Raw genomic sequence first — 17,409 nt, forward strand, 5'->3', positions numbered from 1 at the left:
AACATATACAATCTCATCACATGTCCTCACTAACCAATTTAAAACCATTAAAGTCATCAATTTCACACATCCCTCATGGCTGCTGAAAATTTAAATTCCCATATTCTCAAGATTTCTTTTAATTTTCATAAGAATTATACTTAATTTAGCCTACTTCAACTAGTTAAGGAAGAAAAGAAGGATGTTTAATGAACTAACCTCTTTGTAGCTTCACTTAACCTTGTTTAAACCTCCCTTGTCACGACCCAACCTATGGGCCGAACCGGCACTAGGACCTGGGCCAGCCTAAAGCCCCCGAGGCCCGTAGTAAGCCTAACTGTTCATTTACGCAATGCTGAGGCCCATTTGGGCCCAATTTCAAGAAAACAAACGGACAGAGTCCGGCCATAAAATCGACTTACCAACGGGGAGTTTTTGACTCACCCGACCTGTAAACACAATAAACAATCCATTGGGGAGCTCAGCTCACCCTCCACATACTCATCAACATAATAATAAATGGGAGCTCAGCTCCCTCATCCAATCCATCAAAACAGACTTAAAATATTAAGTTTATAGGTCCAACATGATAATAATATTACAGACCAAATTCAAATAATTACTACTAACACATGCGGAAATTCTAGGAGTAAATAAAATTACACAAATATTAATAAACAACCTGCGAAGTAGAAAAGCAGGTTAACCCAGAACAAAATATCCTCCTGCGGCCTGTAAAAATTTTTGAACAGGAGTGAGCGTTCGACTCAGAGAGTAAAATATCAATTTTAACCATAATCTCTATAACTATCTGTAACTAATGCACCCTGTAGAGTGAAATACAACATCAACATCATATTCACATCATAGCATCAAAAAGGTAATTTGGAGCACTCACACACCCTGTAGCATCAATCATAATATATTGGGAGCTGATCCCCTATCTGACTCTCTTAAATCTAACACGTGCAGTGAAGAACTCAAGCCGGACTTTCGCTTAATAAACCAAATCGAGGGTCCCAGCGAAGAACTCAAGCCGTGACTACCCCTCGAAGGAACGGGTCCCAGCGAAGAACTCAAGCCGTGACTACCCCGTCCTATCCATAGTCCACACCACATCACACGCACGCCAACGCACGCACACTGCTCCAAATTACCACAACAATACTCATGGCACATTAACAGTTATGAATGCAACATAATTCGTGCCTAGAGTTTAACTACATAAATATATGCATATAAGTGATGCATGGGCATGCTGAACATATAATAATATCGAAATTACAATTAAAATTAATATTTTACTCACAAACTTGACGACAAATTACTGTGGCGGCTGGGCGGAGGAAGAAGGCTGTCCCGGCTCACCTGACAATTTTATTACAATCATTTAATAAATTTGACTCAATACAAACAAAGAAAAAGATCAAGTACGTCCTAAGTCGTGCCGAAAATCCGGCAGAGTCTCCCCTATACCTAGGACCTACCCAACCTGCAAAAGGGCTAAAAACGCACTTCTATATTCACAATCCATATATCAACAGTTCAATCATATCACACAGCCCCTCCTGGGCCCATCAAATCAATCATCCATCACAATACGCAAAATTTCAATTTAGTCCTTATTATTGATCATTTTTGCAAAAACTGCTCAAACAAGCTCTAAAAATTATAAAACTTTGCCCCGCGGTCCTTAGCAATATTACTAAGCTATTGCAAAAAGAATCGTAATTTTCTAAGCTACCACGAATATTTTATGGATTTTTAATCCTATTTAAGCACTAGAAAATTACGAAAAAGCAAGGTTCGGGTTTACCTTTGCCGATTCCGACTTCGGGAACGCGCTCGGGACGTCTGACAATGGGGGGCTAGCCAAAACCTCGGTCCAATTCGGAGACTTTTCCGGTAACGGGTCTGTCTGGCCTGAAATTTGCAGACCCGGTCAGCTGTCGAATTTCCGCGAATCAAGGATACCTACACGAAGCCCATAACACGGGGGTTAGTACATAAATTTTTCAGAATTTTCTAAGCTCATTTAATGGTCGAAAATACACTGCGAAGTTCTGTGGGACCCACCGAAAAATGGTGTCGGAAAAATTCGAAATTTATGTCATTGCGAAGCTCTCGACGAATGGAGCGTGCTGGTGGCATCGGTTTCCTTGTGGGATTCACGATTTTCGAGAAATCTAGCCCAAAAGTCGAAATGGGCTAAAATCTTCCCGAGCAAAAATCGGACAAACCGCTCGATGGATTTCGGCGTTCTTGGTGTCTATGGAAAGCTCTCGCCGAGTAGATGATTTTCGACACAAGACCCGGTCCAATCGGTGGCCGGATCGGCCGGATTTGGCCGGGGAAGCTGACGCGGCGCAGGGGGCGTTCAGCGCTTTTCCGACCGTTTAGGCGGCCGACCGGTCAATGATACGCTGGCGTCGCAATGGCCGTGGTCGGGGTGGAGAGGAGAGAGAAACGAGAGAGAGAAGAGGGGAGGGAGCGTCGCGCGCGGGAGGAAGAAAAAGAGAAGAGACCGGTCCGATTCGACCGGTCCGGTTTGATTCGGCCGGTTCGATTCAGGACACAAAATTTTGAATTTTTACTCTGCCTCGGGACCGAAAACGAGATCCAAAAATTCCGAAAAAAATTTCATAAAACTCAGAAAAATACGTAGACTCCAAATATATTTTTAGTTTTGCCACGTGGTCTTTAAATTAATTTTTAAAAATCATCAAAGTTTATATTTTCGGAAAATCGAACCCGATTTTTAAAATCCGAAAAATCTCAAAAAAATTCCTAAAATTCAAATAAAATTAAAATACCAAAAATACTCATAAATAATAAAATTTTGGGGTGTTACATTCTCCCCCCCTTACAGAAAATTCGTCCTCGAATTTTTACACAAGGCAGAATAAAGCACATGATTATACATTGAACAAATAAGGGTACTTGCTACGCATGTCCCGTTCTGACTCCCAGGTGCACTCTTCCACTGACTGACTCCTCCACAAAACCTTAACCATAGGGATCTGTTTTGATCTCAGCTGTCTCACTTGGTAGTCCACTATGGCTACAGGCTGCTCCTCAAATGTCAAATTTTCTTTTAGCTCTATCACATCCGGCTGCAGTACATGAGAAGGATCGGGAATGTATTTCCTGAGCATGGAGATGTGAAACACGGGATGAACGTGAGAAAGGTTGGGTGGTAGCTCCAACCGGTAGGCAACTGCTCCAACTCTATCCGTAACCTCAAAAGGTCCAATATACCGAGGTGCCAACTTGCCCTTCTTTCCAAATCTCATGACTCCCTTCATTGGAGAAACCTTGAGAATACATAGTCGCCTTTGCAAACTCCACATCCCTCCGTCTGGGTGCATAACTCTTACATTTCTTGAAAATGTCCTCGATCGTTCCTCGATTAAAGGAACTACCTGCAAGTGTCTTGCACTAGGTCTACATCATGCACCTTCGCTTCCCCATTTCTGTCCAACACATAGGAGACCTACACTTTCTTCAATATAGTGCCTCATAGGGTTCCTTCCCTATCTTTGGAGTGTGCTTGTTGTTGTAGGCAAACTCCACCAAAGCTAGTTTGCTCATCCCATTGACCTCCAAAATCCAAGACACTCATGCGAAGCATGTCTTCGATGTTTGGATTGTCCTTTCAATTGTCCGTGCATGCGAGGGTGGAAGGCATCTTGAAGTTCAGCGTGTGCCAAGAGCCTCCTGCAACTTTCTCCGAGCAGAAGTGAATGGGGCCCTCATCGAGATATTATGGGCGGAACTCCATGCAATCGACTATTTCTCGAATGTAGAGCGGGCGTCTTGTGCCCGCAGTATGTAGTCTTCACGGTAAGAAGTGGTGATTTGGTCAAGCGGTCTACAATTACCCATATCGAATCATATCCTCGCGTGATGCGAGGCAACCGATCCACAAAATCCATAGCAATCATTTCCCACTTCTATTCGGGATAGGGAGCTCTTGCAGCTTCACGACGGTCTCTGGTGTTCAAACTTCACCTTCGACAAGTCAAGCACTTGGACACAAAGTGCTATGTCTCTCTTCATGCCATTCCACCAAGTAGCTATCTTTCACATCATGGTACATTTTAGTGGAACACAGGTGGACATCATGCGATGTGTAGTGTGCCTCTCGCATGATTTCATTCTGAGGTTGTCCACATCGGGCACACATATCCTAGAACCTTGCACTAGGCGCCATCATTGGCAAATCCAAACTCACCACCTTCACCTTCTTTGTACTCTTTCTATGATCTTCATCGGTTGTTGGTCTCTGTCTTTGGGAAACTCTAACTCTGTCCCTCAAGTCGGCCTCACTAAAAAGTGAGCCAACAATACCCTCATCTGAAAGATCTAGGATTAAACCTTGATCCATCAACTCATGTACCTCTGAATCAATGGTCTCTTCTCTCTTGAAATGTGCGCCAAAGCGCGGAAGATTTTACGCTCAAGGCATCTGCCACAACATTGGCTTTTCCAGGGTGGTACTGGATGGTGCAATCATAGTCTTTCAGAAGCTCCATCCATCTCCTCTGTCTCAAGTTCAAGTCCCTCTGCTGGAAGATGTACTTCAAACTTTTGTGGTCGGTGTATATCTCGCACACTTCACCATACAGTAGTGTCTCCAGTTTTAAGTGCAAAGATTACTGACGCCATTTCCAAATCATGGGTGGGGTAGTTACGCTCATGCCTCTTGGTGCCTTGAAGCATAAGCCACTACCTTTCCATTCTGCATCAAAACACACCCTAGGCCAACTCTGGAGGTGTCACAATACACGGTGTATCCTTCACCACTCACAGGTAGTGTCAACACAGGGGCAGTGGTTAGACACTCCTTAAGCTTCTGGAAACTCACCTCACAGTCATCTGTCCAAATGAATGGAACATTCTTCCTGGTCAACTTAGTTAAGGGAGCCGCTATCCTGGAGAAATCATGTACAAAACGCCTATAGTAGCCAGCTAAACCCAGAAAACTTCGCACCTCAGTGACTGTTGTAGGCCTAAGCCAATCGATTCTGACTTCAATTTTCTTGGGATCCACTTGAATACCGTCTCTAAAAACCACGTGTCCCAAGAAGGAGATGCTTTCTAGCCAAAATTCACATTTTGAAAATTTGGCATATAGCTGGTGCTCCCTCAAAGTCTGCAACACCATCCTCAAGTGCCACACGTGTTCTTCCTCGGTCCGACAGTATACTAGAATGTCATCTATGAATACGATGACAAAACGGTCCAAAAATGGCTTGAACACCCTGTTCATCAAGTCTATGAAGGCTGCTGGTGCATTAGTGAGTCCAAAAGACATCACCAAGAACTCATAATGACCATATCTTGTCCTGAAAGCCGTTTTGGACACGTCCTCATTCCTGATTCTCAAGCGATGGTAGCTTTGATCGCAGGTCTATCTTGGAAAAGAATCTAGCTCCTTGGAGCTGATCAAACAAATCATCGATCCGAGGAAGTGGATACTTGTTCTTCATAGTGACCTTGTTCAGCTGTCTGTAGTCGATACACAACCTCAATGACCCATCCTTCTTTCTCACAAATAAAACAGGAGCGCCCCAAGATGAAGTGCTCGGACGTATAAAACCCTTGTCCAAAAGCTCCTGTAGTTGCTCCTTCAGCTCTTTCAATTCTGCTGGTGCCATCCTGTAAGGTGGCATCGATATGGGGTTTGTACCCGGCACAACATTAATGCAAAACTCTATTTCCCTTCCGGGTGGCAACCCCGAAGCTCCTGCAGGAAGACATCCATAAATTCTCGACAACAGGAACATTTTCCATGCCGACACCTTCTACGGATGTATCTCTCACCAATGCCAAATACCCTTGGCATCCACGCCTCAACATTTTTACGGCACTAATCGACACCAAATTATATGGAGCCACGCTCTGTCACCATCAAAGCTAAACTCTTCCACACGGTATGTGGAAGTATACCTTTGTTCCTGCAGTCTAAGGTGGCATAATGAGTTGCCAACGGTCCATCCCGTGATTACATCGAAATCCATTCTTGGTAGAGGAACCAAGTCTGTGGGAGGATCTTTCCATCCACTACCACCGGGCTACCGGAAATACCATGTCTACATCTATGTTGTCACTAAGTGGGGTAGCTCTTGACAAAGGGCACTCTAAAGTTGTAGGGTTTCTACCCAACCTCATGGCAAACACGGGGAGACAAATGAGTGCGTAGCACCGGATCTATCAAAACACGAGCCTCATAAGCAGGACGAGAAGAATACCGCCACAACCGCATTTGAAGCTTGAGCATCTGGTGAGTCGGGGTGAAAACGAGCTTGACCCCTACCGAGTGGCGAGAACCACGACATCGACTTCTACCTCTGACCGCCTCCAAATCCACGTCCCCCTTGTCCTCGGCCTGTTGGCCATCGGCCCACTGCCATGTTGGAAGCGCCGGATACAAGCGTGAGGAACATTCGCAATGAACCTCGTGACCCCATCGTGGCTCATTGAACATGGGGCATTCTCTAGCAAAGTGACCGGTTGGCCACACAGAAGCATACTCTGATCCTATCAAACAAGGTCCTGAATGTCCTCTTCCACACAGTGCACAAGGTGCCAAAGAGGATCTGAACGAGCAGAATCGCCATACCACTGAATATTACAAGCTGCTGGATCCGTACCACAGTGCGAACCCTCGGGATTTGTGTCTAAAACCACTCTTCTTATTCCTGCTTCTTCCTCTGTAAGTAGTTTGGCCACCACTATCCGTAGTACCCATGTGGGGAACACCTGAAGAACCCTCCGCTCTGTTTTTCTTTGCTCTACCGCTGTCATCCACAGCATAACTAATCTCAATCTGTCTGGCTCGATCAACCACCACATCAAAAGACTGATCAGACATCATGGCAGTTCGCATACCTCTGTCAAGCCCCTTTAGGAATCTTTTCACCTTCATAGTCTCTGTAGAATCGCTTTGTAGGGGCATATCCGCTCAATTCAGAATTCGTAGCATATTCATCTACTGACACTGCCATTCTGTCTTAAGGCCTCAAAGGCCCACTTCGATCTCTCAAGTTTTACGCACAAACCGATTGATAAAAAGTTCCACAAACTGAGCCCATGTCAATCCCTCCATCCGAGGTAACACGTAGTCATTCATCCATTGTCTAGGCATAGGCCCCATGACATGCTGCACACACTCTATCAGTCTTCTATCAGTCAATCAGTAATGCATTCTGCTGTCTGCAGGAATCTAAAAACCGATATGCATCGTCTGACACATCATAAGTTCCAGGCACCAACTTCTTGAAATTTATGATCTGTTTGTAAGATTCCTCTCTTGGTGCGGTGGACTGCTGCTGCTGTGGAGGGTGGACCATGTACTGTGCCATCATGTCGATGGTTCTCTGTGAACCCGGCTAGAGTAGGCGCCATGGGGTCCATGGGACCTGTGCCATAAAGGATCGATCTGACCGGGGGTGTTGCTCCTCTGAGCAGCTCTAGGCCTCCTACCCCACCTCCTCGGGGCAGGCGCCTCATCCTGTGCCGACACCTCGTCGGGAACATCTGGTTCTGGTGCAGTGGCAGCTCTCCTGCTTCTATGCATTTTCCTGAAATTCAGCAGCATTAGCCCACAAAATTCAAAACTGCTCATTACGCAGCTCTATAGACTCATATTTACACACAATATATGAAGCAGAAACTAGAAGCAAAGACGACAATGCAAGACGAATATGGACCCTATTTTTCCGCATGTGACACCTAGTAGACTCTTCCCAACACTTTAGACAACTTTTCCCTAAGAATCTGGAGCCTAAGCTCTGATACCACATTTGTCACGACCCAACCTATGGGCCGGACCGGCACTAGGACCTGGGCCAGCCTAAAGCCCCCGAGGCCCGTAGTAAGCCTAACTGTTCATTTACCCAATGCTGAGGCCCATTTGGGCCCAATTTCAAGAAAACAAACGGACAGAGTCCGGCCATAAAATGGACTTACCAACGGGGAGTTTTTGACTCACCCGACCTGTAAACACAATAAACAATCCATTGGGGAGCTCAGCTCACCGTCCACATACTCATCAACATAATAATAAATGGGAGCTCAGCTCCCTCATCCAATCCATCAAAACAGACTTAAAATATTAAGTTTACAGGTCCAACATGATAATAATATTACAGACCAAATTCAAATAATTACTACTAACACATGCGGAAATTCTAGGAGTAAATAAAATTACACAAATATTAATAAACAACCTGCGAAGTAGAAAAGCAGGTTAACCCAGAACAAAATATCCTCCTGCGGCCTGTAAAAATTTTTGAACAGGAGTGAGCGTTCGACTCAGAGAGTAAAATATCAATTTTAACCATAATCTCTATAACTATCTGTAACTAATGCACCCTGTAGAGTGAAATGCAACATCAACATCATATTCACATCATAGCATCAAAAAGGTAATTTGGAGCACTCACACACCCTGTAGCATCAATCATAATATATTGGGAGTGATCCTATCTGACTCTCTTAAATCCAACACAGTGCGTGAAGAACTCAAGCGGACTTTCGCTTAATAAACCAAATCGAGGGTCCCAGTGAAGAACTCAAGCCGTGACTACCCCTCGAAGAACGGGTCAATGAAGAACTCAAGCGTGACTACCCCGTCCTATCCATAGTCCACACCACATCACACGCACGCCAACGCATACGCTGCTCCCAAATTACCACAACAACACTCATGGCACATTAACAGTTATGAATGCAACATAATTCGTGCCTAGAGTTTAACTACATAAATATATGCATATAAGTGATGCATGGGCATGCTGAACATATAATAATATCGAAATTACAATTAAAATTAATATTTTACTCACAAACTTGACGACAAATTACTCGTGTGGCGGAGGAAGAAGGTCGTCGGCTCACTGACAATTTTATTACAATCATTTAATAAATTTGACTCAATACAAACAAAGAAAAGATCAAGCACGTCCTAAGTCGTAGAAAATCCGTGAGTCTCCCTATACCTAAGACCTACCCAACTCGCAAAAGGGCTAAAAACGCACTTCTATATTCACAATCCATATATCAACAGTTCAATCATATCACACAGCCCCTCCTGGGCCCATCAAATCAATCATCCATCACAATACGCAAAATTTCAATTTAGTCCTTATTATTGATCATTTTTGCAAAAACTGCTCAAACAAGCTCTAAAAATTATAAAACTTTGCCCCGCGGTCCTTAGCAATATTACTAAGCTATTGCAAAAAGAATCGTAATTTTCTAAGCTACCACGAATATTTTATGGATTTTTAATCCTATTTAAGCACTAGAAAATTACGAAAAAACAAGGTTCGGGTTTACCTTTGCCGATTCCGACTTCGGGAACGCGCTCGACGTCCGATAATGGGGCTAGCCAAAACCTCGGTCCAATTCGAGACTTTTCCAGAACGGGTGCATTCGCCCGAAATTTGCGCAACGGCCACCGTCGAATTTCCGCGAATCGAGGATACCTACACGAAGCCCATAACACGGGGGTTAGTACATAAATTTTTCAGAATTTTCTAAGCTCATTTAATAGTCGAAAATACACTGCGAAGTTCCGTGGGACCCACCGAAAAACGGTGTCGGAAAAATTTGAAATTTATGTCGTTGCGAAGCTCTCGACAAATGGAGCGTGCTGGTGGCCTCGGTTTCCTTGTGGGATTCACGGTTTTCGAGAAATCTAGCCCAAAAGTCGAAATGGGCTAAAATCTTCCTGAGCAAAAATCGGACAAACCGCTAGATGGATTTCGGCGTTCTTGGTGTCTATGGAAAGCTGTCGCCGAGTAGATGATTTTCGACACAAGACCCGGTCCAATCGGTGGCCGGATCGGCGGTTGGCTGGGAAGGCGCGCGCCCGCAGGGGACGTTTTCGCGCGCGTTTGTCCGGCCGGTTGGGAGGCGGCACTGCTGGTCCAGCCTGGCTGGCCGGTGGCTGGGGGTGGAGAGGAGAGAGAAACGAGAGAGAGAAGAGGGGAGGGAGCGTCGCGCGCAGGAGGAAGAAAAAGAGAAGAGACCGGTCCGATTCGATCGGTCCGATCCGGTCCGGTTTGATTCGGTCGGTTCGATTCAGGACACAAAATTTTGAATTTTTACTCTGCCTCGGGACCGAAAACGAGGTCCAAAAATTCCGAAAAAAATTCCATAAAACTCAGAAAAATACGTAGACTCCAAATATATTTTTAGTTTTGCCACGTGGTCTTTAAATTAATTTTTAAAAATCATCAAAGTTTATATTTTCAGAAAATCGAACCCGATTTTTAAAATCCGAAAAATCTCAAAAAAATTCCTAAAATTCAAATAAAATTAAAATACCAAAAATACTCATAAATAATAAAATTTTGGGGTGTTACAAATCTCTTCTTCTTTAGCTGCCAATAGCTTTATCAAGGTGTAAAATCAAATTTTTGTGAAGGGACTTAGGAATTTTAGTGAACGAATTGAGAGGAATTCAAGCTTTTAAGCTTGAAAATGGTGGAGGTGCAATGGCTATGGAGTTCAGCCATGGTATGAAAAAGATGAAGAAATGAGTCTTTTTAATTCATTAAGTGGATTTTGTCTCTATTTAAGTGTGTTTGTCTAATATCTATTAGCCATTAATTTTAATGATGTCATAATTAGTATTTATACTTTTAATTCTTTCTTTTCCTTTTCTTTTCTCTTCTTTTCCATTTCTAAGCAAAATTTTACAATTTTATTTATTTTGTGTATTTTAATATCTCTCATTTTAAATAACACTTACGTCAAAATTCAACTCTATGATTGAAATGACCAAAATGCCCTTCATTAGGCTCGCCGGATTATTTTTAGTTTGTACCGATAAATAAATTTTTCTGAATTTTTTTTGGCATTTCTAATGTCATTTAGACTTCAATAACTATTCATTACAGTCCCAAAAATTATTTCACTACGATTTCTCGTGAGTCTAGAGTCAGCAACGTCTTCACATCTGCAATTCACTTCTTTAACTCATTTGCAATTCACTTCTTTTATTTTTCTTTAATTTTTCTTAGTCTTTATTCAGTCAATTCATAGCTCCTCACTCTAGTTTGAGTGTAGTTCTAGACAGTTCGAACAGACATTAATCATCGAAATAGTAGAATGTACGAACAACCTAAAGTGAGTGCGTTACATTGTCTTTCTTAAACCTCTTCTGGTTTGTCTTTAACTTGCTTAATTTCAGAAACATTTACCTGAAAGTGAATATGACTCCATTGGCTTAATTTTCTTCTGCACCTACTTAATTTCTAGGACATAGTAAACATTGGTGAGCCATGAAAATTCCAGGACCAAGCTGACAAAATTACATCCGGGCATTCTGGATGGTGCATCCATTTCGATTCAAAATGAAAGATATGAGACTTGTGCTTTGACCATAAACCATCAAGGTAGAGGACTAGAGGATGATAATCTGATCCCATAAAAGCTTCATGCACCAGACAAGCTTAGGAAAGAGTTCTCTCCATTGGATGTACACCAATGCCGTATCAAGCCTTTCTTGGATAGCTGTGGAACCGAATTACTTATTGAACCATGTAAATAGAGGCCTTTTATAGTCAATATCTGCATCTGAGAACCAGTTACTCTGTTACCTCCTCGCTTTTCCTCCTACGATAGGACAGTGTTATAGTCTCCTATGCATAACCAATCTCCAGGTTTGGGCTTCTTAAAGATATCAACTCCTCCCAAAAAGTACCTCTGAGATCTTGATTTGGGCTATCGTACAGAAAAGTGGCATGCCATACACTAGTGCCATCAACTTCATGAACCTCAGTATCAACAAGAGAGTGAGATAGAAGGCGAATTGAAACTGTTACCTCATTATTCCACCACAGAGACAGCCCTCCACTCTTTCCAACTGGATCAACATGCGCTCCATTGCTGTACCCTAACCGTCTTATCAAAACTTCCATATAAGACTCCTTCTTCTTCGTCTCTGTTAAAGATAATAGAGGGGCGAATTTTATATATGAGCTCCTCAAGAGCTCGAACTGTTCGGGGGTGCCCAATCCCCTGATAGTTCTAAGATATTGTTATCATGGCTCTACTGGTGGCTTTAGGCCAGCCACCTTGGCCCCAGCAGAAAAGGAAACAATGTCTACAACTTTTTAAAAACTCTAGTTTTACCAATTTCATCCCTTGTTCTAGTTTCAATTCCTGAAGCATCTTGTGTATCAGTAATCACCACTCCTTTTGCTCTGCATTTCCAAGTATGCCTATGTTCTTACACTATAGAATTACCTTTTTCATCTGAATTAGATCGCTCTAGGTGGAGCAATTCAGATATTGATTTCTACAGCTGCTTTTTGTACTCTTCATCAGCAGAATAACTCAAATTGAATTTTGCCTTTGCCTGTTCCTCCAGTATTTCTAGAATCTTTGCTATCTGCACAGAAGTTGGGCCAGTAATAACGGACTATGGTTTATAAAGACTATTAGCAAGGTGCACAAGAAAATCCAGAGGTTTGGCCTCAAAGATGTTTGGGTCAGGGCCTTTTGATTCTTTAACATGCAACTAGGCCAAATTTCCTGGGATAGCCCTTTTCCTCATGGACCACGAAGGAGAGTTCTCTAGTCCCCCAAGCTCAACAAAGGGCCTGTTTGGATTAACTGTTGAATACAACTGATACATTAGATGATAATCATTCTTGTTGGTGATAGGCGATAGCGATAGCTGATGATAGCTGTTTTATATTAAGTGTTTGATAAAATTATATTTAGCTGTTACTGTTAATATGTGAAATAACTAATACGGATATATATCATATAATTTATTTTATTATTTAAATAAATATAAAATTATAAATTTATTACATTATATTATTTATTTTATTATTAAATTAAATATATAATTATTAAATTAATATATTATATTATTTAAATAAATATATAATTATTAATCTTTTATATTATATCATTTATTTTATTATTGAAATAAAAAAAATAATTATTTTTTAAGATAATTAAATAATTTTAAAAATATATATAAAATAATAAAATAATTATTATTATAAATAGAAAAATTTATAATTAATTTTAAGTTTTTGGATATAAATAAATATTTTATATTTTATGTTATTAATAAAAAATATTTTAATAAAATTAAAATACATTAATTAAATTATTAAAATTATAAATAAAAAAATAAAAATATTAATAATATTAATTTTCAGGTTAAATAAAAAGAATAATATGATCAAATTAAAAAATAAAATTAGATCAGCTATCAGCTGACGAGAGACAGTTCTAAAAACATAGCTGATACAAACTGCAGCTGATGGGTATCATATCAGTTACCCATCAACTATCAGCTCTATTTTTTTAAGCTTGTCAAACACCACAATTTATCTATTTGAATATCTATCAGCTATCAGCTGAACCCAACAGATAAACCAAACATCTCCAAAATCTCTTTCCTTTGACTTGGATCTTAGACAATCTGCATTGACTTTGTTTAAGGGAAGGGAACCATCTTTGCCTAAAATGTCAGAGATTATGGATCTACCAGAGTTCTCTTTTTGGGAAAAGAGAAGCACTGTTGACACGTCTCTACTACAAGCCACCTCGGGAACCATTTCTTCAAGGTTGCTCTTCTCTGAGGAGTCTTCAACAAGAAAACTAGAGCCAACCTTTTTCCCTTTGTCAAGATTTGTCTCGAGCTTATGACCAAATTGTGACGTGAGAGGGGTAATTAGAGTTTTGCTCTGCCAAAGTACTCAAGTAGGTACTAGAGCATTTGGTAAAGGTAGGTGGTTAGTGAACTGTGCTGGGTTGTTGAGGGAGGACTGTGTAAAGGACGAGCTGCTCTCGCTCAGGCTGCTCCAGCCTATCCTTCGAAAAAGGAACCAAAGGAAGATCTCCCAACACTTCCGTTGAAACCAAGGGTAAATGGGAATTGCGTAGTATAACATGGGGGAAGAATGGGTTATTTTAGCAATAAGCCATAAACCATACCTGAAGGTAGGACCAGTGCTCACTCCTTGAGCTTCAGCTTGGATTTTCCTTCCACAGTTTCTGAATGGATGCCCAATGACTCCACAGAAAAAACAGAACAGCGGAAAGACTATTCTCATCTTTGCTATGTGATTTTAATTTAGTTTTTGAAATATTATTTTATTAATAAAAAAATATCTATATCTAAATTTTATTTTTAAATAATTATATATTTTATAAAAATATTAAATATTTGTTTTAATTATAAAATTATAAAATAAAACTCATGAATAGTAAGTGACAATAAAATTTAAAAATATAATATTTCAGTATATATTAAAATTTTAAATATTAATTATTTTAATATTAATAAATTAATATGCAAGATCTGAGTAATATAATGAATAATTATTATAAAAGATGATAATATACGCAATAAATTATATTCACTTCTAAATTCTCTCCATTTTTTATGGGATGAAAAAAAAAAATTTTTTTCTCACTTTTTTTAAAATTTTATTCTAAATAAAATAATAAAATATGAAAAACATGTTAGAAACGAAGAAAAAACTATAATTATTAAATATTAATATAATATTATGAAAATATCAGTTTATATAAAAAGAGAAGTAAAAATGGTGTGGAACTTTATAATATAATATAAATATTCATATTAGGTTTTTTTTTTATTTTATAAGGTCAAACATTATAATTGTTTGGCTCAAAAAAATAAAAAATTATTACATTGAAAAATAAATTAAAAGAAAAAAACAAACAAATTGGGCGCAATCGGAAGAGAGAAATTGTCACCAACAATAGAACGCAAACAAAAGAGCCATCTGATTACATAGAATTACATTGGAATCATATCAACGTACATAAGGAAAAATATAAAAAAAATGTAAATTATTATGCAATGAATATAATAAATAAAAATAATAAAAAAGTTAAAAATTAAAATTTTACCTTAAAGCTTTATTTTTAATACTAGAATCGTTTAAAGATACTAATGAAAATTAATACTAAAAATTAATAAAATAACTATTTTTATAGCCATATTATTTAAATACAAATTAAAATAGAATTATAATTAATAGTATAATCTAAATTAAAATAGAACTAATACAAATTAAAATAGAAATATGATTAATGGTTTAATTAAAATTAAAATAGAATTAAATAATATGAAAGACGAACAAAATATGAAGATATAACTAAATTAAATATAATGAAGAAAGAAAGGTAAAGAAAAAAAAAGTTACAAATTTAGATTTTTAAATATTTTGTAAATGCATATAAAAAAATAAATATATACTTTTAATTATGAGAGATTATAAAATTATAAAGTTAAATATCTACAATAAATAGAATTAATTTTAAAATAAAATAAAATTTTTAATTTACATTGGTTAATATTTTTTTTTTGCAAATTATAAAAATTCTTTTGAAGAAGTTTTAGAGGCATCACATATGCAACACCCATACGTACATTGACAAAAAAATGTGTTTTAATGATTTTTTTAAAAAAGATATATATTTTTTTATATTTCTTTATATTTTTAAAGTTCTAATAAGATATTGATGATAATAATAATAATGTGAGACTAAAATAAAAGTAAAATTTACGAATATTTATACAAAAATCATTTAGATTGGGATTTCCCTATTATTATTATTATTATTATTATATGTTTAATTTTTTTTTTAAATTAAGGGGACAATTGTTATGTTTTTCTTTGATTTTTAATAAAACTTTTTAATTTCAAAAAAAAAAAATTCACCATTCGACAGTCATAGAGCGCTCTCTTCAAATCGATTCGCATAAGATAAGCCAAACATCTCTCTCTGACAACCAAGGATGAAAGCCATAGTGATCACCACACCCGGTAGCCCAGAGGTGCTGCAACTACAAGAAGTAGAAGACCCACAAATCAAAGATGATGAGGTCTTGATCAAGGTCGAGGCCACCGCTCTTAACCGGGCTGATACTATCCAAAGGCAGGGCAAGTACCCACCTCCCAGAGGCGCCAGTCCCTACCCGGGTCTTGAATGTTCCGGTACCATCGAAGCCACTGGGAAATTCGTTTCTCGCTGGAAAGTGGGGGATCATGTAATTTCCTAATTTACAAAGAAACCCAATTCATACCAAGCCTTTTTTTTTTTTTTATTTGAACATCTCTTTTGAATGTTTAACAGGTGTGTGCTCTTCTTAGTGGAGGAGGCTACGCTGAGAAAGTGGCGGTTCCAGCAGGACACGTTCTTCCCATCCCTTCTGGCATTTCAGTCAAGGAAGCTGCTGCTTTTCCAGAGGTGGTGTGTACTGTTTGTTCGAGTGTTTTTATGACCAGTCGGCTTTCTGCCGGAGAAACGTTTCTGGTAACTACTGAGCTGAGTATTTGATGGGTATCCTGTTATTTGAACTGATACCTATTGGGTTTTCAGGTTCATGGGGGCTCTAGTGGAATAGGTACATTTGCAATTCAGATAGCTAAGGTCCGAGGGGTCAAGGTCTTTGTCACTGCAGGTCTAGCTGCACTTCTTTTGAGTTTGTTTCGTTAGCTGTACAAGCAGAAACATAGCAAAGCTAGTATTCATTTATTATATTTCTTGATGTCCAGGGAGTGAGGATAAATTGGCTGTATGCAAGGAACTTGGAGCTGATGTGTGCATCAACTACAAAACAGAGGATTTCGTTGCTCGAGTCAAGGAAGAAACCGGCGGAAAAGGTAATGTTCTTTGCTCTTTAGGATCTTGAACTTGAAAGATAGAAACTTCATTCTCGTTTATTACTGAATTATTACCTTGAATGGCAGGTGTTGATGTTATTCTGGATTGTATGGGAGCAGCCTACTTTCAGCGGAACCTCGATAGCTTAAATTTTGATGGGCGGCTTCATATCATAGGCTTGATGGGTGGAGCTGTGACAGAATTTAATCTGGGTTCTTTGTTTGCAAAGCGCCTCACAGTGCAAGGTACCATGGAAAGCCCTTCAATTATATTAAATTCTTGCAGTCAATTGTATGAATCTGTCATCTGAGATTGAAGCATTTATTTCTTGAACCTGTAATACTGTTTTTTTCTTGCTGGTGGTTGTATATCAGCGACTGGCTTGCGAATGAGAAGTCCAGAAAACAAAGCAGAAATTGTGAATGAGGTGGAGAAGAATGTTTGGCCTGCTGTTGTTGCAGGGAAGGTGAAGCTTCTGGTCTATAAGCAATTTCCCCTATCTGAGGCAGCAGAGGCCCACCGGCTTATGGAAAGTAGCCAACATATTGGGAAGATCCTTCTTATCCCCTGATGCTATGGAAAGACATGGCTTAGCTATTGCTGTCTGCTATAATGTACTTTGGGAATAAAATGAGACTGATGGGTTATTTTGTATGCAGTTATTAATTTGAGTGCTTCCAAAATTACAGCTGTTATTGAATAGAAATTATACAAAAATTACATAATGGGTGTTTTTAATGTCACATC

General features: G+C 39.2%; 1 protein-coding gene and 1 long non-coding RNA gene across 2 annotated transcripts; one reads left to right on the forward strand and one right to left on the reverse strand.

The window, feature by feature from the left end:
- Nucleotides 1-397: 397 nt before the first annotated feature.
- LOC131175994 (uncharacterized) lies at nt 398-1,985 on the reverse strand. The gene is made up of 3 exons (XR_009146105.1): nt 1,796-1,985; nt 1,289-1,347; nt 398-711 (listed from the first exon to the last, which is right to left on the reverse strand). It is a non-coding gene; the product is annotated as an uncharacterized LOC131175994 (long non-coding RNA).
- A 13,724-nt stretch (nt 1,986-15,709) lies between these two features.
- Nucleotides 15,710-17,405, forward strand: LOC110670794 (uncharacterized). Its single transcript, XM_021833017.2, has 6 exons — nt 15,710-16,045; nt 16,132-16,311; nt 16,378-16,459; nt 16,554-16,661; nt 16,749-16,907; nt 17,037-17,405. Exons 1-6 carry the CDS (start codon nt 15,794-15,796, stop codon nt 17,231-17,233), a joined length of 978 nt encoding a protein of 325 aa, XP_021688709.2. The 5' UTR covers nt 15,710-15,793; the 3' UTR covers nt 17,234-17,405.
- Nucleotides 17,406-17,409: the final 4 nt, after the last annotated feature.

This window comes from Hevea brasiliensis, chromosome 18 (genome assembly GCF_030052815.1).
Source record: "Hevea brasiliensis isolate MT/VB/25A 57/8 chromosome 18, ASM3005281v1, whole genome shotgun sequence".
NCBI lineage: Eukaryota > Viridiplantae > Streptophyta > Magnoliopsida > Malpighiales > Euphorbiaceae > Hevea > Hevea brasiliensis.